General features: G+C 36.6%; 1 protein-coding gene and 1 long non-coding RNA gene across 4 annotated transcripts in view; one reads left to right on the top strand and one right to left on the bottom strand.

Annotated features, from left to right (window-relative positions):
- Positions 1-3,447, top strand: part of LOC132141380 (uncharacterized) — an 8,747-nt gene extending 5,300 nt beyond the window's left edge. Inside the window, exons 4-5 of one of the 3 annotated variants that reach the window (XR_009433892.1) lie at positions 1,005-1,301; positions 3,150-3,447. This is a non-coding gene — a long non-coding RNA (uncharacterized LOC132141380). Of the gene's footprint in view, positions 1-1,004; positions 1,302-2,752; positions 2,900-3,149 lie in introns of those variants that run through there. The other 2 variants (XR_009433893.1, XR_009433894.1) reach the window with 2 other exon arrangements.
- slc4a5a (solute carrier family 4 member 5a) lies at positions 724-27,637 on the bottom strand. The gene is made up of 26 exons (XM_059550837.1): positions 27,077-27,637; positions 24,812-24,867; positions 23,255-23,482; positions 21,064-21,196; positions 20,436-20,596; positions 20,059-20,211; positions 19,378-19,473; positions 19,004-19,059; positions 15,907-16,064; positions 15,717-15,804; positions 15,443-15,597; positions 15,239-15,367; positions 10,438-10,612; positions 10,135-10,268; positions 9,624-9,895; positions 7,494-7,528; positions 6,901-7,092; positions 5,677-5,790; positions 5,375-5,536; positions 5,112-5,290; positions 4,504-4,576; positions 3,853-3,921; positions 3,142-3,315; positions 2,667-2,834; positions 2,408-2,463; positions 724-1,132 (listed from the first exon to the last, which is right to left on the bottom strand). Exons 2-26 carry the CDS (start codon positions 24,864-24,866, stop codon positions 952-954), a joined length of 3,396 nt encoding a protein of 1,131 aa, XP_059406820.1. The 5' UTR covers position 24,867; positions 27,077-27,637; the 3' UTR covers positions 724-951.

Raw genomic sequence — 27,637 nt, 5'->3', positions numbered from 1 at the left:
CAATGTCTCATCTTAGGATGAACTGTTACTATTTAGGAATTTGAGATGTACAATAAAATAAAATAAACAAAAATAAGAATAACAATTCTATGGCATATATGTACAAAAACATTAATTTCAGTAAATATTTTTAATCTGCCACCTCATTTCCTTTACCAAAATTCAAGTTGCCAGGAAACAGAATTATTGTATCTTAAAAAGTTCTCTTTTTTTTCCCTCCAGAGGTTAAATCTCATGTCGGCCAATATAATTCATTTGCAACCTTTCCATTTACACACATTCATATACAGAAAAAAATACATCTTAAGTATTCTGAACACATGTCACACAAGCCTTCTGAAACTTTCAAGGAAACAAAATGTAAGGGCAAAACCTCTTCCTTTTGCTATTTCAAAACTTGTCTTTTGGTTGTTTCTTTTCCACAACTTTGATTTTTGAGTGATTTAGGCAGGAAAAGAAAGGGAAAGGTAGGAAAAAGCATGACTGTTTGGAGAAAGGCAACACTACTAGACCCAGAGGTAGCAGTTACAGAGGAAAACAAAGTCAGAGTTGTTTATCCCTGTCACCATATCAAAGGTCCTGTATTAACATAAACAGAATTTGTCTAAAATATATTCTCATTTGTAGTAAGAAAATAACCTTTCTGCCTTTCCATTATCTATGGTGTTATATTGTTTCCATTTAATAAAACTGACTGAATTTTTAGCTGTTTAAAGTAAAAAACACTGATGCTTAATGCATCCTTTGACTAAATCATACATTTCGGCTCAATGTTTGCCCTTTAAAATAATTAAACCTCTATCTTCTTATGCCACATCACAGTTATGTGTATCCATAAAGTGCTGTCTGATCCATAAGTGAACAAAAACTTGTGTATTAGCCACACAGGATCTTCAAACACGATGAGATGGAGCATGCAATGTTCCACACTGCACAACTGGAGAACCAACATTATAGCGTTGTTTCGCTGCTCATGTCCCTGTGATCTCTGTGTCTGCCTCTAGGGTTAATATCAGTTTCGTCATAGTCCGACTCCATCTCAATCTTCACCTGGGGCACGGGGCAGGACATCCCTCTGGTCATCGGCATCGCCGGAGATGATGGACAGGAGATCTTCAGGTGCAGAGTGATGCTGTGGAATGGCAACTTCCAGTTACAAGAGTGAGGAGGAGAAAGAGGAGAGGGCTATGAGAGGAAAGAGGAACAGCTAAGGAGCAGTCTGTATTAAGATGTTAGTTGCAGGTGACTGCAAGTGTTCCAGGGGAAAGATCTGGGATAAGGACACCCAAAGCAGGAGAAAGGTTCAGTACGCTTGTCCTGGGTTAAGGAGATAACTAAAGTGTTTAAATGTTTTATATAAATTTATATGTTTTATATGTATTTATATAAAAATAATGTATAGTAATAGTATAATTATAAAGTATTATGATCGTTAACAGTTAACAATAGCTATAATATCTGATATGATAATAATCCAAATGATGCCTAATGCAATAACTAATGTGAACAAATTGAACCTTTATTAAAGTGAACACTTCATCCAAACCATGCCCTCTGAACAGCAATGCAGACATGAAACCCAGCAGATTTTACATCATTTCTACATCAGAATGATACAGAGGCACACATTTGGATAAGTATTGGTTGTGAATATAGTTTCAGAGGAACCCAGGATGGGGGAAAAAACCTAGAAAAATCTAGTACAAGCACAGATTAATTCTATAGAAGCACTCTTATTGGAACCACAATTATACAGGGAAAGAAACAACCAAAATTCCTTAAAAGAACTAATATACATTGTTACATTATGCACTTTATAGCTACTGAAAATGTATTCTAGAAAGCTTGCAAAATGTAATTCAAATATGAACTTTTATCCCTGGCTCCTTTCCAAGTATTTATATAAACAAACTTCCCACATCTAATTATTAAAAGTTCAGTAATTATTATTTATGTGTGCTGTTCCTTTAGGTGTGAAAATGTAAGCAAAATAAATAATACATATGCATAACACCATAAAATACACTTTTTTATATATATATATAAAAGCATGAAGAGTAAAATACTGGTGGTTGCATGAAAACAATTCTATCTGCATTGCTTCAAAGCGCATGGCAAGGACAATGAAAAGATAGCAAAAACCCATATGCAAGGTTTCGCATGACCTTATTTATTGGTCTTAGCAGTTATACATTTAATATTCTGAGCTGCTTCTCAACTATGTCATCTATTTCTACTGATTGTACATATGAACGCAATCTTTAGTATTATTAAATGTAGTGGAGGTGCGTATTTTAGAGGAAATCAGTAGTAACTGCCTGGTTGGCATCGTGCCGCCCACTCTGAGTTGGAGTCTGGCGCCTGTAAGAGGTCACGGTAGGGAACGTGTAGTTTGAGCACACAGTACCTGCGATCCAAGTCCGAATCACTGGGGGAGCAGTTTGTATAGGGGTTATACTTGTCCTGTGGGTCAAAGAACAGACGAAGATTAGAATGTGTCATGTTTGTCTGAGGTTTTCCACCAGAAGGTGGCACCAGAGAAACACAATACAGCAGTGTGGATGTCAAAAATCATTTAAATAGATCCATATTTACGTGACTTAAGTCAAATAAAACTTCTCTCATTTAAACCCCAGCAGCCTGCATCGGACTAATAAAACACTTACGTCTTCACTGTCATTCCCTCCTTTGCCTTTCTTTTTGTCTTTCTTGGTGTTCTTCTTTTCCTCTTTTTTCTTCTTTTTCTTATCAGGCAGGATATCATCCAGCCATGCCAGATCATGTTGAGAGAAGACCATGTCCAACATCTTTCGTATCACCATAAGACCAAGTATCTGGGGTATCGAGGGGGGGAAAACTTTTTTTTTGTATGCTTAATGCATTCTTAATATTTATTATTCTTAAGAACCTAGAGAAGTCAATTATATACTAAATTACAGACCATTGAAAATGCATTTGAATTCAACAAGATGGTCTCTTCACAGCATGATTTAACTACAAGTTAAAATCATACAATATACTGAAGTACACTGATCCCTTACTGAATAGATTATATTCAGAAAGCTTTATGGAAACTTAATGTAGTTTTGACTCATGATATACATTTATATTTTTGTGTGGCAATATAAAATGTTATCATACCATGACAGGGAAGATGATAGCGAGGAATGTGGATTTGAGGATCCAGAGAATAGCTAAGCACACAATCTGCAGCAGTGTGAACAGGTGGACTCTTCTCAGCGGTACGTGACGCAGATATGGGAAATCTGGCTGGTGTTTTGCTGGCATCATAATCAGTTTGATCCTGTCCCAGAACTATAAAAGACAGGATGTTTAATTAGATACGCAGTGGACAAAAATGAAAAATCTGTCATTATTTACTCACTCTAATGTCATTTCAAACCCAAGTGTCTCTTTCCATCTAATAAAAGTGCTTGAGGTCCATCATTTTGCCTTTGTCCCCCTCTTGTTCTCTACCTGACATTAAACTTAACTACTAGAGCACAGCAAAGCAGCACCAGGCCACTGCCAAACTACACAAGAGGGTGGATTGTCACTGCAGTCTGACAGCCTCATCAAAATGCAGTTCAAAATTGCCTCAGTAAACTCAGCCAGCCTGCAAATATTCATTCCCACAACACCACTCATTTCTAATCACTAAACAGTTGTGGCGTGCATGCAAATGAGTTTTACATTCTCACGCAAACTGCAGGTTGTGATGTTTTCCCTGTATAGCTTGAAAGTTTGGTATGATAATAAAACAGGAATTTCAAAAACAATAAATGTACATTGGCTGTCAGAGCTGTTCCAATCAGTCTGGTTGGGAAAAGGTTAGATCCCTAAGGCACTTACTTGGATGCCACTAAGAGAAGCAACACCCATGTAGAGGAAGACTCCGTACAAGACCGGCATAGGAATGAACTATAAACAGAAAAAACACATAGACTTCAGCTGCCAAGGCAGTATAAGTATGTTCAGTATTCAGTACAAGGATGCATTAAACGGACAAGTGATGAACATTTATTAGTAACAAAGGATTTAAAATAAATGCTTTTTTTTTTCAATTTCACAAAAATATTTTTAACACTGTGACAGTAAATGTTTCTTGAGCAGCGGTGATCAGCCTATTAGAATGATTTCTGAAGGATCATGTGACACTCAAGACTGGAGTAATAATTTTGAAAACTATCATTTGAAAATATATTCAATTATATATTCAGTTATTTTAAATTACTGGGAATCGAAGCTGCAGCCTTCATGTTACAAGTCTGGCTCTCTAACCATTAGGCCATGACTGTCATAATAGTTCACAATATTACTGTTTTTACTGTATTTTCAAATAAAGACAGCTTTGGTGAGTCTTCTTGCACAATCATTGGAAAATCATACAGCACTGACCCCAAATTTGAAACGGCAGTGTACATAACATTTATTTGCTCTTTACCCATTTGAAATAGTACAGTTAGTCATTATTAATTATCTCTGTCATTTCAACCATCTTACTTGCAGGATGGGGGCCAAGAAGATAGACACTCCTGTCAGCACAAAGACCAGGATTCCTGTCAGTCTTTGTTCTCTGTAATTGGAAGAGAAGCAATAAGAGTGAGAGAAAAGAAACAATAAAAGCTTACCGTGAGTGGAGAACTCAGATATGTACTGCACAGCCATAGTTTTAGTGCATTTATTTGTTTAACTATACTGATCACTACCAAAAGTGGCAACTTATGATCATGTGTATTACTTTTGCTTGATATGCTTTTATTTAAAAAACATAATACTGATAGCTAAGTGCCTGATTCACACCAAACACAGTACATGCATCCATCTATTTCAGCGTTTTCAACTGTATCCATATGATTTATAGCTACATTTCGAGGTTTGGCATCTGTTCTGCGTGGAGTGAATACGATTAGGATTTAGATGTGGTCCGCCTCCTCATGTAAATTAGATTTTATGACATTAAAATTTGTAATATGTCTAAATAGCCCGCTCTCAATAACCATTTTTTAATATATGGCTGTTATTAAATGAGAGAATTTTGACTCTGTAATGAGCCAGTCAGAAATGATGGCAACGACAGACCAAAAAGAAGTTATTTATGTCTGTCTCACCTCACACCTAGAAACTGCGGCTGTTCTCCTGGAGCACTAGACTCACTCTCCATCTTCAGTGAGTCGATGTGAGCGATGGAAATGACAGTGGCTGCCACATACCACGGGAGGCCCATAAAAGAGCAGACTGCCATCAGAACGCCCACCCACAATAGATCCAGGTGGTACCCACAGCCTTTCTGTAGCAAACGGAGCGAGAGTGTGAGGATGTCAATGGACATGAATAGAACGGTTGAAGAAGGATCTGCTCTCTGCATGGATACCTTTAACTTATTTTCCTTGCGGTTGACGATGACTGCACTGATCTGCTGATCCATGAAGATGAGGATGGTGACAAGGAGCGCAGGCACAGAGCTTGCCAGGTAAACCCACCACGGATTCTTTCCGAATGGCATCACAAGCCAACCCCTGCCGGCACGTGTGGGCTACGTGATTTGAAAAGGAAAAAAATCAACAACAACAACACTGAGACAAACTAAAGAAGCTTCTTTACTGAAAAGCTTCAGAAAAAAAACAAGATTTTATTTCCAGTTTTATTCTCCAGTCGAATTTCATTTACGCTCACCTTGAAATCTGTAGGCACAATGAGTTTGGGAGTTTGCAAACCTATTAGCATGTCCAGCCCCACAAACGTCATGATGGACATGAAGATGGAGAAGTCACTAATCAACTTCCTTAGCTAGACAGAACATATATATACATATAGAAAAAGAATGAATAAAACAGGTAGCTGCAGCTGCAGAAATAGAGCATAATGTCATTGAAGAGCTACATATAATATACTGGGCTGGAAACTTGCCACCTTTTGTCAAATTACGACAGTTTTGAATGCAGAAACAAATGTCAAAACGATAACTGGAATGTTTTTAGTTACATATTTATTTATTTATTATTGACAGGCACATAATCAGGGACTGAGCTTCTGACACAAGTGACGCAATTTCTGGGAGACTACACAGAATAACCTCAGAATAAATTAATTTGTATAGAGTATGCAAGACGCCATATACGTGCAATACAGTATCTATGAGGAACAGACAGTGTTAATACTGTCTATATATATAGTTATATATAATTTCAGCTGTAATAATTACTACAAAGTTTTGAGAGAGCTAACCAAATATGTCAAGTGACCTGTTAGAGAACATAAAATATGAAATAGTTAGGTTGTATTCAGTTTTTTTTTATAAGTCTCCTATGCTCACCAAGGATGCATTTTTTATATGTATATAGTGCTTTATACAATATAGATTGATTCAAAGCAGCTTTACAGGAATACAAAGATGAAGAGATCAATTCTGCAAAAGAAATAAATAGAATAATAAAAATCCCTCTTGCAAAAAACCAAACAGATTTTCAGACTTGCAATTTTGTCTATCACTTCGACCTTGTTATTATCTTGGACATTGCTCTGGGTGTGTGTGTCCAGTTGTTCACTACTCACTGCTGTGTGTGTACCTCGATGGGTTAAATGCAGAGCACAAATTCAAAGTATGGGACAGCATACTTGGCCACACATCACGTCCTTTCCTTTCCTCTTGACACTTTCAAAGATCTTACTGATCTTACTGAATCTCATCAGCAGAATAAAGAATACAGATAACTTTTATCCTAAACTAGCAAAGGTCAGTCTCAAGGATTTTGGCATAACAAAGAAAAAGAGGAAAGGACATGTCCAAGATACTAGGACATGGGACGCAAGGTCCAAATGAAAGACAGAAAAGTGTGACACCGTGTTTCTGCAAGAGTTTAGTAAGAAATAGTAAAAAAGAAACTTCCATAGTCTTACCTTTGTGGGAAAGTAGCGACTGAATTTGAACTTCTTCAGAGCGACAGTCATAGTGTAGGTCCCAAAGAACAAAATGAAGGACATGAGAGCAAGATCTGGAACATACTTGCAGGATTTTCCCACCAGTGAGCCTCCGTACTTCACACACTCCTTTTTACTCAGCTGAGTCCAGTCCAGAGCTGTTACATTCAACTGAGTAGATGGGACAAACACAGAGAAAAAGGTAGAAGTCAGGGATAGGAAGGAGGAATGTAGAAAGGGCAAAGGAAGGAAGGGTTGTGTGGTGGATAAATGGCAAAACAAAAAGAGAGAAAAAGAGAATAAAACAGGACAGGGCCAAAACAACAACAACAAAACCATACAGCAATACAGCAGACCAAGATCAGTGAGAAAGCATCCACATCATTGGATTTACATCAGATTGATATTTCCTTCATAATGATATAATAAAAAAACACCAAGTATCATTGTGGGTTATTAAATCAGTGATAGTTAGAGCAAATAGAATGGATTCAAAAGCTGTTATCTAATCTGAGCTCATGCTAACACAGATGTTAACAGATGTGAGTGAGGTGAAGACATAAAGCACTTACACCAAAGAGAGCAGAGGAATTATCTGCCACTGGGACTACAACATCGAAGATCATTGGTGCCACTGAACAAAACCGAGAGAGGGAGAATCAGAGAGGAAAATGAGCAGAACAAATGGAAATCTGAATAATACTGTGTTAGAAGGATTTATCCAGGATCAAAGCCAGCTTTGGCAATTGAAAATGACTGCAGGTGTAGTAGCTCCACTGAAATGTTCATTTGGTTTTTGAAACAATTCTTTATGCCTAAACTACTTTCAAAGGACCTCATTGCTAGTTTACATTCACAGCTGCAAGCCATATAACTAAGTGCAAACTAATAAAAAAAAGCATGCCTTTTGTCTGATTTAAACTCATGCTTATTGAAAAGTACTCACATCAATCGAAGGCCACGTTTGGGGTTTGCAGCAAAAACAAACAGAACACAAATAAGTTACAGTAATCACATGCACTCGGCCAGTTCCCTTCAAACTCCCAAAGGAACTTGGTTTAATCAAGAAATTAAATGTTACATTATGCAAACTTACAGTGCAGTGACTCCGAAGTGAAATATATTCTGTAACACTTTACAATAAGCTCTTATTTATTGACATAAGTTAATAGATACAAACTGAAATATTAATGACTCATTCATTTACAGCATATTGATCTACATTATATACGCTAATGTTTGAGGGTTGGTCTTTTTTTAAAGTAAATGGACTGCATTTATATAGCGCTTTCAGAAGACCCATGGCCATCCAAAGCGCTTTACAAATTGCCTGATGGTGAAATATTACAATTTAAAATAGCAAATAATTTTAAATTAGATAACTAAACGCAACCTAAACAAAAGATTACTGTATTCCTCAACTGTATAACTGTAAATTGCTTTGGATAAAAGTGTCTGCCAAATGAATAAATGTAAAAAGTACAAATTGGATTAACATTAGTAAATTATAAGTTTTAATAGCATACAGACAAATATTAGTTTGAACAGCATATCTATAATTTAACAGAAATTAATACTAGATTCATAAATTATAGAAAATGAACTAATTAACATAAACTAATTGCACCTCATTGTAGAGTGTTACCAGTTTTGACCCGGACCACAAAACCAGTCTTAAAAGGTCAATTTTTTTCAAAATTGAGATTTATACATCAAGCCTTCCATTTATGTATGGTTTGTTAGGGTAGGACAATATTTGGCTGAGATATGAAAATCTGGAATCTGAGGGTGCAAAACAAATCTAAATATTGAGAAAATCACCTTTAAATTTGTCCAGATGAAGTTCTTAGAAATACATATTACTAATCAAAAATTAAGTTTTGATATAGGTACAGTAGGAAATTTACAAAATATCTTCATGGGACATGATCTTTATATAATATCCTTATAATTTTGGCCATAAAAGAAAAATCTATAATTTTGACCCATACAATGTATTTTTTCTATTGCTACAAATATACCCCAGCGATTTAAGATTAAGGTTTTGTGGTCCAGGGTCACATTTATTCTAAGTAAATCTAAGTAAAATGTAAATCCTGACACACTAAATAAATACAAATTTGCTCTACATCTAGTTGACCCTTCGAAAAGACCTGCCCACCTTAGTTACTGTTGCTACATCTGAAAAGCCATGGCGCTCTAACACCACGCATGTTGTCACGCAGTATAAAATACATTTCAAAGCAAAGAGGAAACTGACAATGTGCCGACAGACAAGACAGAGCAGGTTACTTTTGGTATGAAGTCTCAATTCTCTAATATTGTAATATAAGAAATTAAAAAAAATAAATACAGTTTTGTGGCTCTTTAATGTGTCATGACAGATCGCTGTAGTGCCTCAGTTCAAGCGGCACATGAACCGATCATCTCTTTCTTAGTTACTGTATAGCCCGAAATAAACATGAATGAAAATCAGAATGTTTCAAATGTGGAAAGATGTCAATACACACTATTCTTTCAAATTCAAGACCACAGACTTTAATCTACTCTCCAGTCTGGTTTGTATGTCTGACAAGCATTGCAGATTCATCGTTATGATTGGCCAGATTGCCTGTCAGTCATACTCCCTGCAAAGGGTCAATTACTTCTCTACCATTTTAAGACTGATGTGCTGACATACTCTACACCAAGAATGGACTTACTCGGGTCTGGTGCCAAACACTCGCACTTGTAGGCAGTAACATAGTCTGGTTTGAAGTCGGTGTTGATGGGATAGTATTTAAAGGCTCCCACCATCTTCTTGATGGCATCAGAGATGAAGATGAAGGAGATGAGGCTAGAGAAGCCTTCCTCTGTGAAGCGCGTCATGTACTTTATGATGTAGCTGGCGTCCGTTGCTACCAGGAAAAAGCACTGTACGCAGGAGTGCATTCCGATCCACAGTCGAAGCTCCATGTAATCAATCCCATTATTTCTGAGGAAAAGAAAGTTTAAAAAAACAAACAGGAGAGAGAAATACAAGGACAGTGAACACACTAGAGCTTAAGAGAGAAGTCGCTTATTTGCATCCATGATTAGAGTTGATTTACGAGGGTCTTTTAAGGGTTGATGAAAGTGAGCAATCAAGGCTTGATTGATTAATGAATTGACTAATGAATTTTCCTCAATAATAGATTGTGACTTATGTTGGATTGGTGGAGATGGCTCTCTCACTTGCTGAATTCATAAAGCAGTTTCTCAAAGATGAGGATGGGGCCCGTTGAGCTGAGAATAATAAGGGGTTGACCGCCAAACAAGCAGAATACCGTTCCTGCTAGAGCAGTGCCCAAAAAACTCTCCATCACACCCTGACAGAGAGTTAAACAGGGAGAGAGACAAGGAAACAAGGTGAGAAAGAGAGGGACAAAAAAGAAGACAACTATAGATAAAGCTAGGTCACAAGCGTGCTTGTAAAATGCTCCAGAAAAGAAGATGACATGCAAATTTAAACAAACTGTCATGTTCTGTGAGCTGTACCTGGTAATTGTCTGTGGCATCCCCTAGAAGGCCCCCAAAGGTGATTGCATTGGTTATGCAGCCCAGGTAGATGAAGAGCACCGCAGAGATGGACTGAATGTGGAAGCCTTCATAAAAGTCGCTCGGGAACCAGGGAAGTTTCCTCTTGATGTCAAGTATAAGTCCACCACAGAACCTGTCCCGTAAACACAGATGTTTAATCCATCATTCAACAGGGACCTGTCCTCTTTAGCTTGTATAAGACAGGCAGACAGAGGTGAGCTGTATCTTGATTATTAGCACAGAGTACTGGCACCCATTTTCTATATCTCAGCGTCCTAACAAACCCTCAAGCGCAAGAGCCAAAAATTGCATTACATTTTTTCTTTTTTGACATATTGATCAAGATATGAACTCTCCTGAACCTCGGAGGTCAGAGTTATCCTTCAATTATTTGCAAAGACAGATAAGGCAAGAACACTATGAGCTCTTAGAACTCAAGCTATACCTAAAAGTTTTTTTTAGGTATAGCTGAACTGAATTGTTTTAGAGATTCTGCAAGGTCAAAGTACAAGAACACCAGGTCCTGAAGATCAGTAGTGTTGGGGAGTAACTAGTCACATGTAATGAAATTAGGTAATTTAATGACACAATATAAATGTAATTGCAACCTGTTACATTTACTGAGAGAAAAAAAAGTGTATTTAAATTACAACTTCTTATGAAAATGTTAAAGGGGTTATATGACGTTACTAAAAATAACATTATTTTGAGTATTTGGTGTAATGCAATGTGTTTATGTGGTTTAAGGTAAAACAACCAAAAAAACTAAGATTCCACTTAAAGTACATTATTTTTGCTCCTCTTTTGTCCCACCTTTCTGAAACGTGTAGATTTTTACAAAGCTCATCATTCGAGGTATATGCTGACTGACAAGCCATCCAGTGTGTTGTGATTGACCGAATTCCTCAAGCCTGTGATGGAAATGTTATGCCCTTTACCATACTGTGATGCCGTGTCCCAGCGCGATGAAACAAAACCAAGAAAACCCATTACAAATTAGGCATTTTTTGCATCCAGTGGGGACATAATTACTTATTATAATGACTTATACTGTCTTTTTACGCATTGCGTATCATCCCGCGTAAACACAAAACCATGTCTGCATTTGTAAACGGAGAAATGACAAACAACAAGCACTACTCTACACTGCTCAAAACTCACATTTAAATCATCAGTGGCAAATTCTTTAAATATGAAAACATACTTACAGACTGTGAATCAGAAGCGCCAGACTGTCCTTGCAAAGCTGGAACTACTTTATAGAAACAGACACCGGCATTGTAGGCTACTCTCCCAAAAAACAGTCCTTGTTCTCCATAAGATGTGCTGCACACATCTGAATATTTGCATTGAACTGTTTCGGAACAGTGTTGTAAATAAAACTTAACCACTGATTACTAGTTAGTAGTTTTGTTTTCACCACAAAACACACAGCTTCTCCACAGCATGGCAGTGGCAGCACTTCTTTCTTTATGTGATCATTTGGGCGGTGTTATGCAAATCTTCCCACATCATGACATAGACATGTGGGGCGTGTTAAAATTACAATTTGATGGCTGTGATTTAAAATTAAATTTAGGGATGCACCGAAATGAAAATTCTTGGCCGAAACCGAAAACCGAAAAAGAGAAAACCAAGGCCGAAAACCGAAACACCGAAAGAAATTATGCTAATTATTAGTACCATTGCATTTATTGCTATGACCGTGTACCAACTTTACTAAAATTAAGACATTGCAATTGCATAAATTAATATTAAAGTTTCAAAGATAATAACAATTACATAAATTATAAAAAAAAAACATAAAAATACATAATTACAAATTATGCAAATATTTATTAAGCACATTGCAACAATGCACAGTATTAAAATAAAATTCTAACTAAAAATTTATCCCACTCATGTGTATATTAAATAATAATGTACAGGCCTACTGGCCTGCATAAAGGTTTTAAAATGAACGGTTCTCTCATAAAAACAAAGTGCATTTAGGTGAAGTGCATTTGAAATTTTTCTCTGTAGGACTAGAAAGTGCATTACTTCTCCAGTATAGGCAGGAGGGTTATCACTTCTGGGGATGGGGACTTCAGACAGATAACCATCTAGCTGTTGAGCATTTGAGCTTGTCATCTGCCTGACATTTGAGAAATATTTGAGAGAGTGTATTTAAATAGGGCCAGGGCATAAATAAACATTTTTATCAAATTAAAGCAGAAATCTAGCAGAAAATCTAGCAGAAAAATGGCTACAATCTGATATTATGTGTGTGTGTGTCTGTGTGTGTGTGTGTGTGTGTATGTGTGTGTGTGTGTGTGTGTATATATATATATATATATATATAAGTGCTGTCAACGTTAAAGCGTTAACGCATGCGATTAATTTTTGTCTGGTTTAACGTGTCAAAATATTTAACGCAATTAACCCAGCATCCGTATTTTCTGCCATCCGTTGGCTAGCTTTACATTATATGATCACTCTCTTATTCATTTAAATGCTTTTAAACATTTCAAGTGTGGCAAGACAAAAGAGAATGCGCTGTCTGTGAATGCCCTTATGTGACACATACACATGTAGGCTACACACACACACACACACACACACACACACACACACACACACACACACACACACACACACACACACAATGCATAGACAGGGCGCCAGAATCCAGTTCTCTTAAGCGCTTGAACTAACAATAAACATCCCAAAGTGCCAGTTTTGTCGATTATCCTCATAAGAGCAATCTTAAATGATTTATATAAAGTCTAAAATGAACAAAAAGAGTTGTGAGAGAATGAGGCGAGATCCATAGACAGTATATAAACGGTGAGATCCGCGTGTCTGTCTGCTCTTAAAGGGACAGCAGCCAATAAAGCTTCCTGTCAGTAAAGTTAAAGAACAAAGGGAACAGAGAAAATGACTCGCTGCTCTTGACTAAATAACTTTTGTAGCTTTAATAAGGATTAACTATTTAATTTATAGTTTATGCAGTGCAGACTGCATATAACTTTATTAAATTTCTGTATATTTCCTAACTGTTAAGACAGGAAGGGCAGGAGTAAACATGACATTTATTATGGGTTTATGTTAGCATTTTTTTAAGTTTACTTAAATTAAAAACTGTTATATTTTTGAAGCCTAATAATAAATGTAAAAAAAAATAAAAAAAAATCAGTAGCTGTATTAATATCAGTAATACTGGCCTTCATTCATAAAAAGATGCCATTTAAACAAGTATTTAAAATATACTGTCTTTATGTAGTTTCTACATTAATTTGATTAACTGTGAAATTATTACATTAAAAAATATATTAAAAACATTTCTTTTTTTATTGCGATTAATTGCGATTAATCACAGAAAAAATGTGTGATTAATCTAGTTAAAGTTTTTAATCGATTGACAGCACTAATATATATATATATATATATATATATATATATATATATATATATATATATATATATATATATATATAAAATGTCACATATATATTAGCCTAAGAACAAAATAGCCAAAGTATTATTATTATTTGAGGCACTTTCTTGCAGAATTCCACTGAACACATCAGACAACGAGGGTGCATACCCCTCATCTGGTGCAGACACCAGAAAAGACAAGAGAGTCTTTTTTTCTGCGCTCTGATCGCAGTCTCCTGCGCTTGAAGCTTCTTCGTTTCCACGCGGGTTCTCCGTATCCAGCGCGGCCTGGATCATTTCTCGTGCGCGCTGCCTTATTTCCGCATCCAAGTAATGGTCTTTATAATAACGCGGATCAAGCACATTCGCGATGAAGTGCAGAGGATCCGAAAAGATCTCAGTGAGACGTGTGCTAACAGACTATAAGACTGTACTTTTTCTTTGTTTTCACTTCTTGGTCCGTCTTAATCTCTTTGTTAGGAGACGCTTTAGTGCTGCGAATAAAGGAATTAGAAGAGAGAGAATGTTCTCACTGGTGTGAAGTGAATGTCGCGGGGAGCTCGTGGTCTGCGCTATGCAGGTGCACGTGCAGGTCGCGGATTCTATTTGCGTCATCACAACATTTCGGCCGTGTTGTTTCGGTGATAAAAGTATATCGGCCGAAAACCGAAAATGCTATTTTCGGCCGAAAATTTTCGGTGGCCGAATATTCGGTGCATCTCTAAAATTATCATAATCCTAATTCAAGTGTTGAAGGCTTTTGAAAGTCTGACAGTAATCAGTGTCGAGTAGCCTACTACTGTAAAGTGAACCCTGCCTGTTTAAATGCTTGAAAATGATTAACAGTCGAAAGCATTAGAAATTTAGAAAAGTAAAAAAAAAGTAATCAGATCTAATCAATTACATTATTTTAATGAAGTAATTGAAATAATTACACTACTTCTTACATTTTAAATTCAGTAGTAATCTGTAACCTATTACATTTCCAAAGCAACCTTCCCAACACTAAAGATCAGCAGGTGAATGCTCATTCTTGTTAAGAAATTGTGGATATCATTTAAATACATTTTTCATTTCAATAAAACTCATGAATTTAATTAGAATTTTAAATTGAGGTGACAAACAGAATGCAGAATTGGAATTCAAATTTGAATGTAAATAAGCAGATTTAAAATGAATTTTAAATAAAATCATTGACATTCATCTACAGTAGAATAGTACAATTTGCTAAGAAAACTTGACATTTTGAAAAAATAAAAAAAAATTAATTGAAGCTTAAACGTTTGTATGCCTTATATAATGCTAGGTAAAGAACGATGGATGGATGGATGGATGGACCCACCTCCCCGTATACGCCAACTCTTCGCCAAGCTCGTGTGGAGTTGGCATAACCTCATCCTCGCCAACAGGCCCTCCGCCACCTGCTGTCCCATTCATCTGACCCAGCTCATTGAGGGAAAACACAGACTTCCTTCTCATAGAAAAAAAATGAATGTTAAGATTTATGGGCAGAACAAAGGATGAGCACAAGAAGAATAAGCTTTACCTTTTGTCTGCTGAGGGAGTTTTTTTGGGGGGTTCTATGCGAATTTTGGGGTCCCATTCTCCAGGTGGAAGCACAATCACCTCATCCAGAAACTCATCAATGCCAGCAATCAGATCCTCTCGGTCTCTGGCTTTATATGCTACATCACTGAAGAGCTGTGGATAAAATCAATCAATTTTTCGGTCGATTTAAAGGGCAAAGTTTATCTTCTTTGCCTAGTTTATTTGGAAGAATCGAATATTAATTGCATATCAAACAAAACATTCAAACTTACATCATCCACCATGAGAGTGGCAATGGCCCGTCCAATCTCATTGTAAGATTTGGCTTTGCCAAGAGGCCCAAGTAGCACAAACAAGAATCTGTCCAAGTAGAAAAAATACATTCAGGACTTACTTTTAGTACATTCAACATTTTCATCATCTTTCTGCAGGCATATTGTTTTTAATGTGCTAAACTGTTACCTGGTGGGCACTGGGACTTCTGTCAGTCCTCCGAGAGTGGTGGCCTGAGACAGCCGTACGAAGGCAACAAAGGGTTTATCTAAGAAGTCCACTTCTCCCACCAGAACATTCGATGCTTCTGCATCTCTGGGGATTTTTTTCATGAACTTGTTCTTCATCTGGAATCAAAGTGAACAAAGAAAAACATAATCAATTATAGTACCCTTGTGTTGTCATTTAACCCTTCTGTTCCATCACCGGACACTTAAGTTGTCCTTTAACCTTTCTCTTCCATTACAGAACCCTTTGCTGTGTCCCAATTCACCTCTATCTATCCTCGTCTATCATGACAAGAACTCTCTTCATATATGTTTGCATAATGATGCATTTAAAAGTTAACAACCAAACGTATAAAAGTTCACAATGTTGCTGCAGATGAAATATAATGCACATAACATTTAAATATTTAAAATCAGGTTAGACATTGGTTATTTATCACTCAAAACCCTTTCTCTGCCTGTCTGTCGGTTTCGCATATCCGCCATGTTTGTATTTTTAAACACTTTTTATGCGTGTTTGTAGTTGTAATCTAATCTTATTCCACCGCACAATGTGCTGAGGGCAGTATTGTCAGCGTGTGCATCGATCTGAACTTCAAATTTTCTCAAGTAGTAGACCATCCGGGAATCTTTGGCATACTCTTTTCAACATACTATGATTTGGGACATACTAATTCTATTTTCAAATACTATTTAGGACAGATAATATGCTACTGGGACTCAGCACTTGTGTTGCCATTTAACCCTTCTGTTTTATTGTAGAGCCCTTATGCTGTCATTTAACCCATTGTTCTATCACAGGACTCTTTAACCTTCTGTTCTACCACAGGTCATTTCTAATGTAATTTAATCCTTCTGTTCCATCACAGTATTCTTATTTTGTCATTTAACCCTTCAGTTCCATCACTGGACACTTATGTTACCTTTAACCCTACTATTCCATCACAGAACCCTGATGTCATTATGTATCCCTTCTGTACAATCAATCATAGAATGCTTCTACTATCGTTTAAACCTTAACTGTGTGCTGCTGTTTATTAATGAAAGTTTCTATTCAAACATAATGTAATATTATATTTTATAGATTATGTTCTGTAATTGTGCTCTTTATATGTGCCAACTATCTAAAACTGCACATTTCAATACACAAGTTGATTTACTGCTATTTACACTCTGTGAAACTTGTGGAAACACACACATTTACTTGTACTACTTTAAGCTCTAAAACATTTGCAGCCTTTATCACTTCGAAAACAGAACAATTCCATCTGAAGTCCTTGAATAAGATGCACTCTGGATTTAGATTAATCTCTCTGCTTTCCTCCTGTCTCTCTCCCTCTCTGGTAAATCTTAAAGCAAGTCCCCCGGTGTTACAATGTAGAATGATGTTGTCTCATCTTCATGTTGCATGTCAGGCATGCGTAAGAATAGAGTTCAGAAAGGCTGGTTTATTTGGTAGTCAAAGCTCAATGTGTTCCTACTTTGGTCAATTCCAAAAAAATCATGATAACAGTTTGGAGTTCCTCAAAGCAATGCTTTATATTTTCCTATCTCTATAAACAGCTTGAAATAGTTTTGGAAGCACACCTTTTCAGGGTGTGAAATTATGTTTCCTATTTCTATAATAAGGCTTGGTTTTAAATTTGAAAAGTCTTGATATAAATGTCCAGTTATTTTTTAAAAGATTTACATTATCAGTCAAATGTTTTGTACGCATGTGTGTTTGAAGAAAGCCACTTATGCTTACCAAGGCTACATTAATTTAGTCAAAAATACAGTACTAATGTCCAATAATACGAATGTGGAACTCAATAACGGCAAATGGTGCCATTGGTGTGTGTACACTCATAGAAAACAATGTGTATGAACTTTTAAAACGTAGCATAACACTGCGCTTCTCGTCAGGTGTGTGACAGCCTTTAGGGTCAAAATCATGTTCTTTTAGTCCAGCTTTTTGCTCATGAAAACTTGCTGATATATCTAAGTGTACAAAAGCAGAACAGTTATATGACAGATGGCTATAGGGTCATTCCGTGTCAAATCAACCAAATTTCAGAAATTTTCCCATCTCAGGCATTTAAATATATTTAATACTTTAATACTAATTACAGACATGCAAACTTTGGAGTAAAAACTTGAAAAGTGCGGTTTCCCCATTTTGATTGGTCACCATTGGCACATAATGTAACAAAGATTGCTAAAGTCAACAGATTTTACCAACAGACCTACCAATCTCTGAGTAAAAATAACATTAGGGTCCTGCAATCTTTCTGAAGTCACCCCCCCCCCCCCCCCCCTTGTAATCTGGATCTGAATCTCAGGTGAAAATTGCCATTTTGACCCCCCTCTACAAAATAGTTGATTACTCAGTAAACATTCATCCATGACATTTAATATTTTTGCTTTCATCCCTATACATGTCAATCTTTCTTCAGAAAAAAATATTAGCAAAATCAAAAATTTGAGCTGGGGACCTCTGGTTGAGTTGACACGGAATGATACTATAGTCTAGAACATTGTGCACCCATGGACGAAACTGAGACAGTGACACCATTTTCCAGAGGGATCAGGCCACAGCTCCCGGATATCCCTCTGCATGTGAGAGCCTAGCACGAGGACCACACAGTCAGATGGCCCGTTTCCCCAATGGCAGATCAATACTGACCCAGACACCAGGCCACGGCAAAGCATAGCTCATCAGATCAGCAGAGCCACACAAAATCACAGTGACCTATTCATAAGAACATGCTAGCATATATGCTGTAATTTACTTTTTAGTACAAGCACAGCTTAGACAGAATCAACATTACCGTATGTCAAATACATCAACACACTTGACATAAATTGTAAAATGTCTATTCTATATAAAGGAATGGTGGGAATTTCTCATTTTGGTGATTTGTACAGTTGTTCAAGTGTTTCTGTAAAATAGCTTCTAAGCAAATACAAAAGATCCTTTCAACTGCTGTTGTGAGCTATACAAAGGCTTTTGTGCCTTGCCAAATTGTGGCTTCTTTCTATGTATAGATGCAGACAGACTGTAAAACCATGTGACTCACCTGGTCTGTGCTTGGTGTTTCTGCAATGTCATTCATACTCCTGCTTTGAGCGTGGCCTGCAGACACACATGCACAAATATACACTAGAATGTCATTTCAAATATTTCCTCAAAATTATTCATTAAGTCTTAGTTCACCAGCTAGCTATTTGACAACTAATCTGACATCACTCACTAATTATAAACGCTTGCTGGGCAGCATTAATGAAAAAGCTTTATATAAAATGCAATTTAAAACAGGAAATGTTGATCAATCACATTGTCTTAAGCAGAATGAGCTCCTCAACTGGTTTCAACCAAACTAGCAGATCACTGATACTTTCTGGAGGAGTAGAATAATTAAAAATGGAGACAAGGATCAAAGATGAGACTCACGTAGTCGGCCATAGCTGGCTGCTTGTTTGCTTCGCAGATCTTCTGTTGAGCGGATAAAATCTGCTCCAGCAGCAGGGGATCGGCCTGGGCTCCGAGCTTTGAGATACAAGCAACATGGCAACTTTTTAAATGAACTATTAAGCAGACAATATGGTTTTCTATATAAGTTCATTAGCATAAAAGGTGATGCTAATGAACTGTGAAAAAAGGAAAGGAATGAAATAACCCACTGAAATAAGTGAAATGGGATTGGGACTGTTCACCAGAAAATTCTATTGTCTACTCACCCTTATTTCACCTGAAGCCCATATCATTTTATTCAGCATAAAATTCAGCAGGTTGAATTTTAGCAAAGGCTGTGTCAGTCTTTTATAAACAACAAAATTATCCTTTCCTAAATTCTGATACCCATTTTGTGTGGAAAATAGCACCCTGAATGTTCTGCTGGCTCTGCAGAACATTATGAGTGAGCAGGTAATGATCATTTTCGGATGAAATGTCATTTTAAGAAAAACAAGCAATTAGGCTGTATTATACCTGAAGATGCACAGAAACATCTGCAAATTGACAACAGAATGCTTAGTTATTGTTCATGTATTCCTTCATTTTTCAACCTGTTGTGCACAATATGTGTAGGGATGGATGGAGAGACAGGAACCGTTTTAAAGATTGAAAACTCACTGCCTCCAGAGCCAGACTTGCCCAGATCTGCAAAGGAGCGATGGATGGGCTTCTTTGTCTGGTGTCTGTGCTTTCTCAACAGGACAAAGCTGATTTTGTCTCTCAGCTCAGGACCAATTAACCCTTCTTCTATCTGACGGTCGATGATGTCATCTACAGGAAACAAAAGTTCAAGTGGTTTGCTTTGAAAAGTACACTGGTATGAGAGCAAAACATTCAAATGCATCAAAAAAAAAAAAAAAAAAAAAAACATGAAAAAGAAACATTTTAGTATGCAAGACCATGTGCGCGCTACAAAGGTTGAGATGGTTCAGAAAGCATCAGTGGCGCCCCCAGTTAGAGGACAAGCACCCATAATGAAGAGGCAGATTGCTCACCGACTATCTGGGGGAGTGAATAGCCCTCCAGGTCCAGCAGCACGGTGCCTGTCTGTAGGCATGTCCGCAGTTCAAACAGGCTGTGCAGGGAGAGTGTGGAGACGTGGGGTTTGCTCCATCTCTCCCCACCCTCCTCAACCTTTTCCTCAAACTTCACCCACCTGCAGATATGCAGTCACACACACAAGCTGAAGTCAAGCAGAGAAAAAAGGAACTGCGAGTTTCTGATGTTGATGTTGTTCAGGCCCAAATGCTGTTTATATTAAGATGAAATGTGAAATTTCTGTCTCACTACAGCAGAAGTGCCTAGATTTTAAGGACGAAGTGCCAGAAATAGGCCTAGGCAACATTTTTTAACCTTCATTTAGTTTATTTTTTATCTTATGTTTATATTTCAGCCTTATTTCATTTAAAAGAAATGTTTATAACAGTTAAAGTTTTTATTTTATTTAACAATACTAGCCCTGCATGGTAGCTTTATCGCTACAGAGCTCAGCAATTGCCACAGAGACACAGGATCATCATACTAACGGTCCACTAACAATCTCTGATGCATATTAAACTGAGGCAGGAGTACTTTAATATTTTATTTCCAATAGGTGATGCCTTTGTGTGTGTGCTTTTCTACCTAGCTGATTCTCTCCACTCCAGCTCGTCACCCTCGTGTTGCAGCGTGTCCATCTCGGTGAAGAGAGTGGGTGTGGGCATGGTTTCCTCATCATCCCCCAAAATGTAGCGCAGTCGCTCTGCTGCTGGGGACACTGTGAGATGAACAGGAAGAGAAGTGATTGAAAACTTGCCTGTTTGGATTACGCTCAGTCAGATGGCAGAATGAGATGGCCTTCATAAATAAAAAGTGCAGTGCAGCACCACACGCAGTGAAGGTATGTGCCCAAAAGTTGAGAAGAAACAACCAGGACACCCACTGGGTTTATTTGATCCTGTGTTGTGATGGCTGGCTGCGCCTGGAGGAACAACCGGCACAGCGTAAGCCATTGTTCATTAATTTTCAGTGTGAGGACTAAAGCTGTGAGCTGTTACTGAAGCTGCACTGTGCTTGTTTTTCTGGGCTTATTTGAGGTGATGCCAGGGAGTGTGTGGCAACGTCTGGGTCGTTCTGTCCTTTATTTGTTTTCATTTCTATGCTCAGCATTTCTCAGCTCTAACAGCTGTTAAGTACATCTTCATTTCCAACTATAGTTTGATCATCTTTGCCTGTTTTTTCTTCCATCCACACACATGCTTCCAGAAGACTAAAATATATACCTCAAGAAGACACGTGTGAGAGAAGGGTCCTTAAACCTCCCGTCCATTATACTGTATGTGAAGAGAAGCCTGTTCAATTCAACTTTGAGAACACCGCTGACAAAGGAACTGACAGCTTCATTAAAAGGGCAAGAGGCAAACATGCAAAATTTGTTGCTGTCATGGAAACTCCAATTAACATAACTCAGCAGTATGAAATGTTAACACGTGATTAGTTAAGAAGCTGTCGACTAAATTAAAGTTGAATGCCAAACTGTTAAAAAGTACATTAATGCATAAATCCAGCATTGATTTCAGTAATGAAAGATTTCTTTTTAAATATTTACTGAAACGAATGGTGATGTCTATTGAAGCTGCAGTGCATGAATAAAAATGATTTTGTAGTGAAGTAAATACTACAGAAAAACAATGTAATTTCTACAGAGGAATCCTGAGTAGAACTAACTCATCAAACCCAAACCAACCATGCTAAGTTGACTTATTTCCTAGGTAGATGTGACTTAATTCCATACTTATTTTATTTAAAAAATATGTGCACTTACTTAAAAAAGAAAGAAAATCTATATAAACATTCTAAAAACCAAAATTAAAATCCAAACTGAAAATATACAAATAAAAGCTAATTGAAAATATGTACAACAGTTATAAATACAATATCAATATAACACCTGCTAGCATCTAAAAACACACCCACAGCCATTAAATTCATGTTTGAGGTATGACTGTATATCATAAGAGCAAATTTTCCTCATAAATCAAAAACATCCTCTCTAAAAACCCATTGGAAATTCCCTAGAAAATCCAAGGCTAATTTTTTTTATTTCTTCTGGGTTTTTTAGGATTACTGATCAGCTCTATTCTGAATGCAACTTATATATCAGAACTCATAAATAATCCAGTGTAGCATGGAATGTTGTTTTGACCTAAAATATGGCCCATTTTACAGATGACAAGTTTATTATTATAGGCTAATATAGCATAAAAGTAACAAATGAAAGTGCATTGTCTTATTTCTCTATTCTGTGCTGAATGCAACTTTTAGTTGTTTATTCTCATGTGTTTAGAGATGCATAGCCATAATTGTTTTTCATGGACTTCTATTCTGCAGTAACAGCTCTATCCTGCCCTTGGCTCACCAAGAGATTGAGAGTGAGTGAGCGGGGTATATCCGATAAACTCGGCACAACTCCATCTCTCACACACACACAAACAAAGAAATGTATGGCGGTATTGCTCCCTGTAGTCCCCTTGAATTTGCATTCTAACTTTCAGTTACATTTCTTTGAGTCTGTTGCCTCACTGGGTATTTGAATTTAACCGTTTCCCATCTCTTGCACCTATATGCAGTTTTATACCGATTTTTTTTTTTGGGTCACAAGTCTGTTGGATCACCATACTGGCAATAAAGAAGTATGTGGAAAGTTCTGTATTGGTAAAGGTTTAAGTTTGCATCCTGCTCACTCATATGTATAATCAAATGATGTAATACAGGAAACACTAACAAACCACTAATTTGAATGACTTTAGCTCTGTGTCAGAGCTAAAGGACTCACTAGTTCTATTGATGTCTGGTGGCAGATTATGCTCTGGTTGATCCAGGCCTTCCGCCTCCAGATCGTAGCGGTCTCTGTCATCACAGTCGTAGTGTTCGTGTCTGTGATGGTCGTGTCGAAGTCTTCGTTCTGGGTCTGCATCATGACTCAACACAGACGAACGTCTCCTCCTGCGTTTGCGACGGTAACCGCGGGGCACTGGCACACCAATGTAGATAGACTGATGGTCTGTGAAAGGCAGAACACTTTTTGATAAGAAGATTAATGACATGTTGTTCAATGTCTTGGATGTCATTGATTTTGGAAGGTAATTTCATGCTCCACAGAAAATGTTCTGCTCACTCAAGTAAACGTGACCAAGTGACCAAATTGGCATGATCTGCTTCAACTATTGACACAGTGTCCTTTAATACTGACATTGTAGGATCAATAAATTGCCTTTATTCAAATCTTCAAGCTTCCAGTTCTGTCAAAGTACAAACACTTACTAAAGGAGAATATCTAGCCGTAAGCAAATCATATGGTCTCTATTCAAGTTTACTCTCAAATGATAATTAATCTAATTGTTATAGCTAAGCAATTGATGAAAAAGACAAATATGAGCACACAAATATTGCTGTTTTCAATATTAATAATAAGAAGACATGTTTTTTAAACACCAAATCAGCATATTAGAATAATTTCTGAAGGATCATGTGACACTGAAGACTTGGAGTAATGGCGGATGAAAATTCAGCTTTGTCTTCACAGGAACAAATTACTTAAATAAATGTTTTAATATTACAATAGAAAGCATGCATTTTAAAATTCTAATAATATTTTGTAATATGTAAAAAAAAATTACAGACCTTTTGAATATTATTGTATTGTATTGAATATTATTGTATTTCCCCCCTCAGCGAACAGTTACTTTTGTCATTTCGAATATAATTTTCCCTCATCTTATTGTACAGTATGTTTTATGAGATGTGAAGTGGAGGACAATAAAACTGTCTGGTTAATTGTGAAAGTAAGAGGACAAATATTTTTAGCTGCTGGTGCAGTAATAACCTCACCAATTTGGACATAATGTACTTTGTGCAGTGTCTCCTTTTTTTATCTCTTTGAGATGGCAAAATTGCTGGATGTATGCGACACTTTATATCTTCAATTGTCTCTCTTAAATCATGAATAGATAATGGAAAGAAAAGTAAGTGGGTAAAAAGAGGGGTATAAAATGGCTTCTTGGAGAAAAACAACAACAACAACAACAACAAAAAAAAAATATACACACACACATTAGGGCAGAATTTAGTCCTTCTGGAATTGATTGGATCGTTGTCTTTTTCTATTGGTGTAATTTCATGTTAGTGTCATGATGGTCATTTTAAAGCAAATTTATTTATTTTTTTTTCACTTGGAAATATTGGTTTCAAATCATTATGATGGTTCTAATATTGCATATGGCCCAAGTAGCCCAACATACACATGTAACTATCGTCATGCTGATTGCCTGATTAATCACTCAGCTCTTGTATTTGTGTTTGTGTGTGTGGTTTCATGCCTAAGGCTACTCACCCTCCTCTTCCTCATAACGGTAACGACTGTTGCCCATGCCTCGATCATGGTCCATCCTGAGATGATACAAAAAACATGATCTAATACTGATGAGAAAGAATGCAAACCAAATGCGTATTTCTGTAACCTATTGAAAATGTTTCAAATCATCACTTTTTCTTGTTATGAGTTTTGATCATGCATAACAGAAGGTCAGGGGCATGACGGGCAGCACTGGCACACACTGGGCATTGAGCTGCTTGCTGAATCGCTGCCAATAACAGATCAATAGTGAAATAATTAACAGAGCAAATGACCGATGGAAAGATACATAATTACACGACCAACAGGAAAACTCCAAGGCCAGTTTTTACCCTCCACTGTAAAGCCACTAGAATAATTTCTCAGGTTATGATTTTCATATACATTTAATTTGTTGAGCACAAATTAAACGTATACATTTTATTCACTGAATTACTCTGATTGAATTACAATTATGAAGTGGAATTACTGCCTTTACAAATATTATTGATACAATTCAGTAAATGTGCAGCAGATTTTTTCTGAACACTACACAGTGTAAATTGTTTAATTTTGTAATTACTGTGCAATTTTAAAATAAAACCGATTACCCTTCCGAAGCATTTGAAAGTGACACTTTTATTCAGAAAGGATTCATTCAACTGATCAAAAGTGACAGTAAATACATTCATAACGTTACATAAGATTTATTTAAAATAAATGCTGTTCTTTTGAACTTTATATTTATAAAAATCATTAAATTCATTTCAACACTGACATTTCATCTGTCATAAACTCAAGTGAGGAAGCGTAAACTTGTAGATCACAATACGAAGCATGGTGCTGCATTTGATTAGCTCTGTTGGGTTCCAAACGGGATAATTAGCTGTCACACTGGTGTCCTTCACACCCCATGGCCAGCAGAGCAAGAGAGAGAGAACAATGGTGAAAGAGGGGAAAAGAGAAATGCTGTTGGCCATTCTCACTCACAGGCTCAAATCAATGGGTCCCCATTTGTACTCAACCCACTTACAGCACTGGCCCAGTGTCTTCTCTCTCTTCCTGCATTCTTTTTGCTAACCTCCTGGCTCTCTTTCTCTCATGTTACGCCTTGTGTCTAAATAGACCCACACTGACAAAAGTTAATTGGAAATTTTCCTTCACACTCTCTCTCAATTGCTCATTAGTTTAGGAGCAACACTCAGATTTATAGTATTGTCAGCGTTAATTCACCATGAACATTTTACTTTTCATTGGATGAAGCTATTAAAATAAACATTCAACTAAACCTTGCAGTGATTATAATGCATGCAATAGGTCCTGCTCACAGAACGCCTTAAATAGGAAGCAAGGAACATGAATATATTCATCATGTTAAAATCCGATTCGGTGATAATGAGTGTTTTGTCTTATCAAATTTTCTCATGCATCAAAATGAGTACAGATAAAAGCCATCGCTCATTTTTAAATTGTTTCACTTCTACTTCATACTTTTATTCTACACAAACTCCAGTTCAAACGTTTGTGCTTCGTAAGAATTTTTTATAGTTTAAAAAGATGTCTTTATGGCTGCATTTATTTAATCAAAAATATAGTCATTTACATAAACTATTTAAAATTATTTTTTATTTTAGAATTTATTATTGTAAAAAATGCAATTTATTTCCTGCAAAGCTGAATTTTCAATTCAATTCAAGTTTATTTATATATCGCTTTTTACGGTACAAATCATTGCAAAGCAACTTTACAGAAAATTTAATTTCTACTATATTTAGTAGTAAATACTTAATATCCTGAATTTTCAGCAAGCATTACTCCAGTCTTCAGTGTCACATATCATTTTAATATGCTGATTTGGTGCTCAAAAAAACAGCTCTTATTATCAAGGTTTAAAACTGCTGCTTAATATTTTTGTGGAAAGTGTGATACATGTTTTGAAATAGAATACAAATCTTTTGTAACATTGTAAAAAAAAACAGCCACAGTAATCCATATCTGTAAAATGACATTTGAGCAATAACATTTTACCTGAAAAACACAAGGTTATAATGACTTAAAGTGCAAACAATGATTTACACAGGCAGCAGAGACACACAAAAAACCCAAATGCAGATAAAAACATGCATACGTTACAGCAATGTCAAATATCCCTATGTTTTAATGCTGCTCAATGGATCGTCCCATTTTCCTTTTTAAAAAAAGAGCTATTACACTGAGAAAGATTTGCTTTCATTTATTAAACTACACGATTGGTAAAAGTCATACCTGATCTCAGTAGCAGTGCACGAATGGAGAGGAGAAAAGCAAATCGAAAGGACTCATCAATACAGAAAATCACTGAGGAGCACAGCTCTATGGGACACGGGACAAAAACTGAACATGTTAGAGAATTAATCTGTAACCCTCTCCCAGTTAATCAGCCCTCATACACAGACACACCCAATCATGCAAACACATCCACAAAGTGTGAGTCAATGCTATGGACTGGTGACAAGGTCGATAAGTAGATAACTGGGACTCAGGCAAATGGACCATTGAGAGCTGTGTTAAGAGATATTACTGACTCACTGTGCACTCCCATGTCCACATCTGTTCATTTTGCCAGACTATCCACTCCGCAAAGGGTATCCCTACATAAATCCTAACCTTTTAAATAGGTTGTGTCAGAATGCTGGAAAAAGGTGAGTCGTACACTAACCTTCATTAAGTCTTTTTTTTTTTTTTTTTTGAGTTGGCCATATTCAATAAATTTAAAACATGGATATTTTAAGAAAATATTTAGCATCACATTCTTAGTCAACTAATGTTGGCTACAAAAGTCTCATA

The sequence above is a fragment of the Carassius carassius genome, chromosome 5 (assembly GCF_963082965.1).
Source record: "Carassius carassius chromosome 5, fCarCar2.1, whole genome shotgun sequence".
NCBI lineage: Eukaryota > Metazoa > Chordata > Actinopteri > Cypriniformes > Cyprinidae > Carassius > Carassius carassius.
Note: the sequence above shows the minus strand (reverse complement) of the source record. Positions and strands in the feature narration are given on the sequence as shown.

Bases quoted from the DNA above. Each gene is read 5' to 3' on its own strand.
- slc4a5a (XM_059550837.1), bottom strand. From the start codon at position 24,866: ATGGACCATGATCGAGGCATGGGCAACAGTCGTTACCGTTATGAGGAA. The intron at 10,269-10,437 runs GTACAGCTCACA...ACTCTCTGTCAG, and splicing joins ATGCCACAGACAATTACCAG to GGTGTGATGGAGAGTTTTTT. The intron at 1,133-2,407 runs GTACTGTGTGCT...GCCATTCCACAG, and splicing joins GATTCGGACTTGGATCGCAG to CATCACTCTGCACCTGAAGA.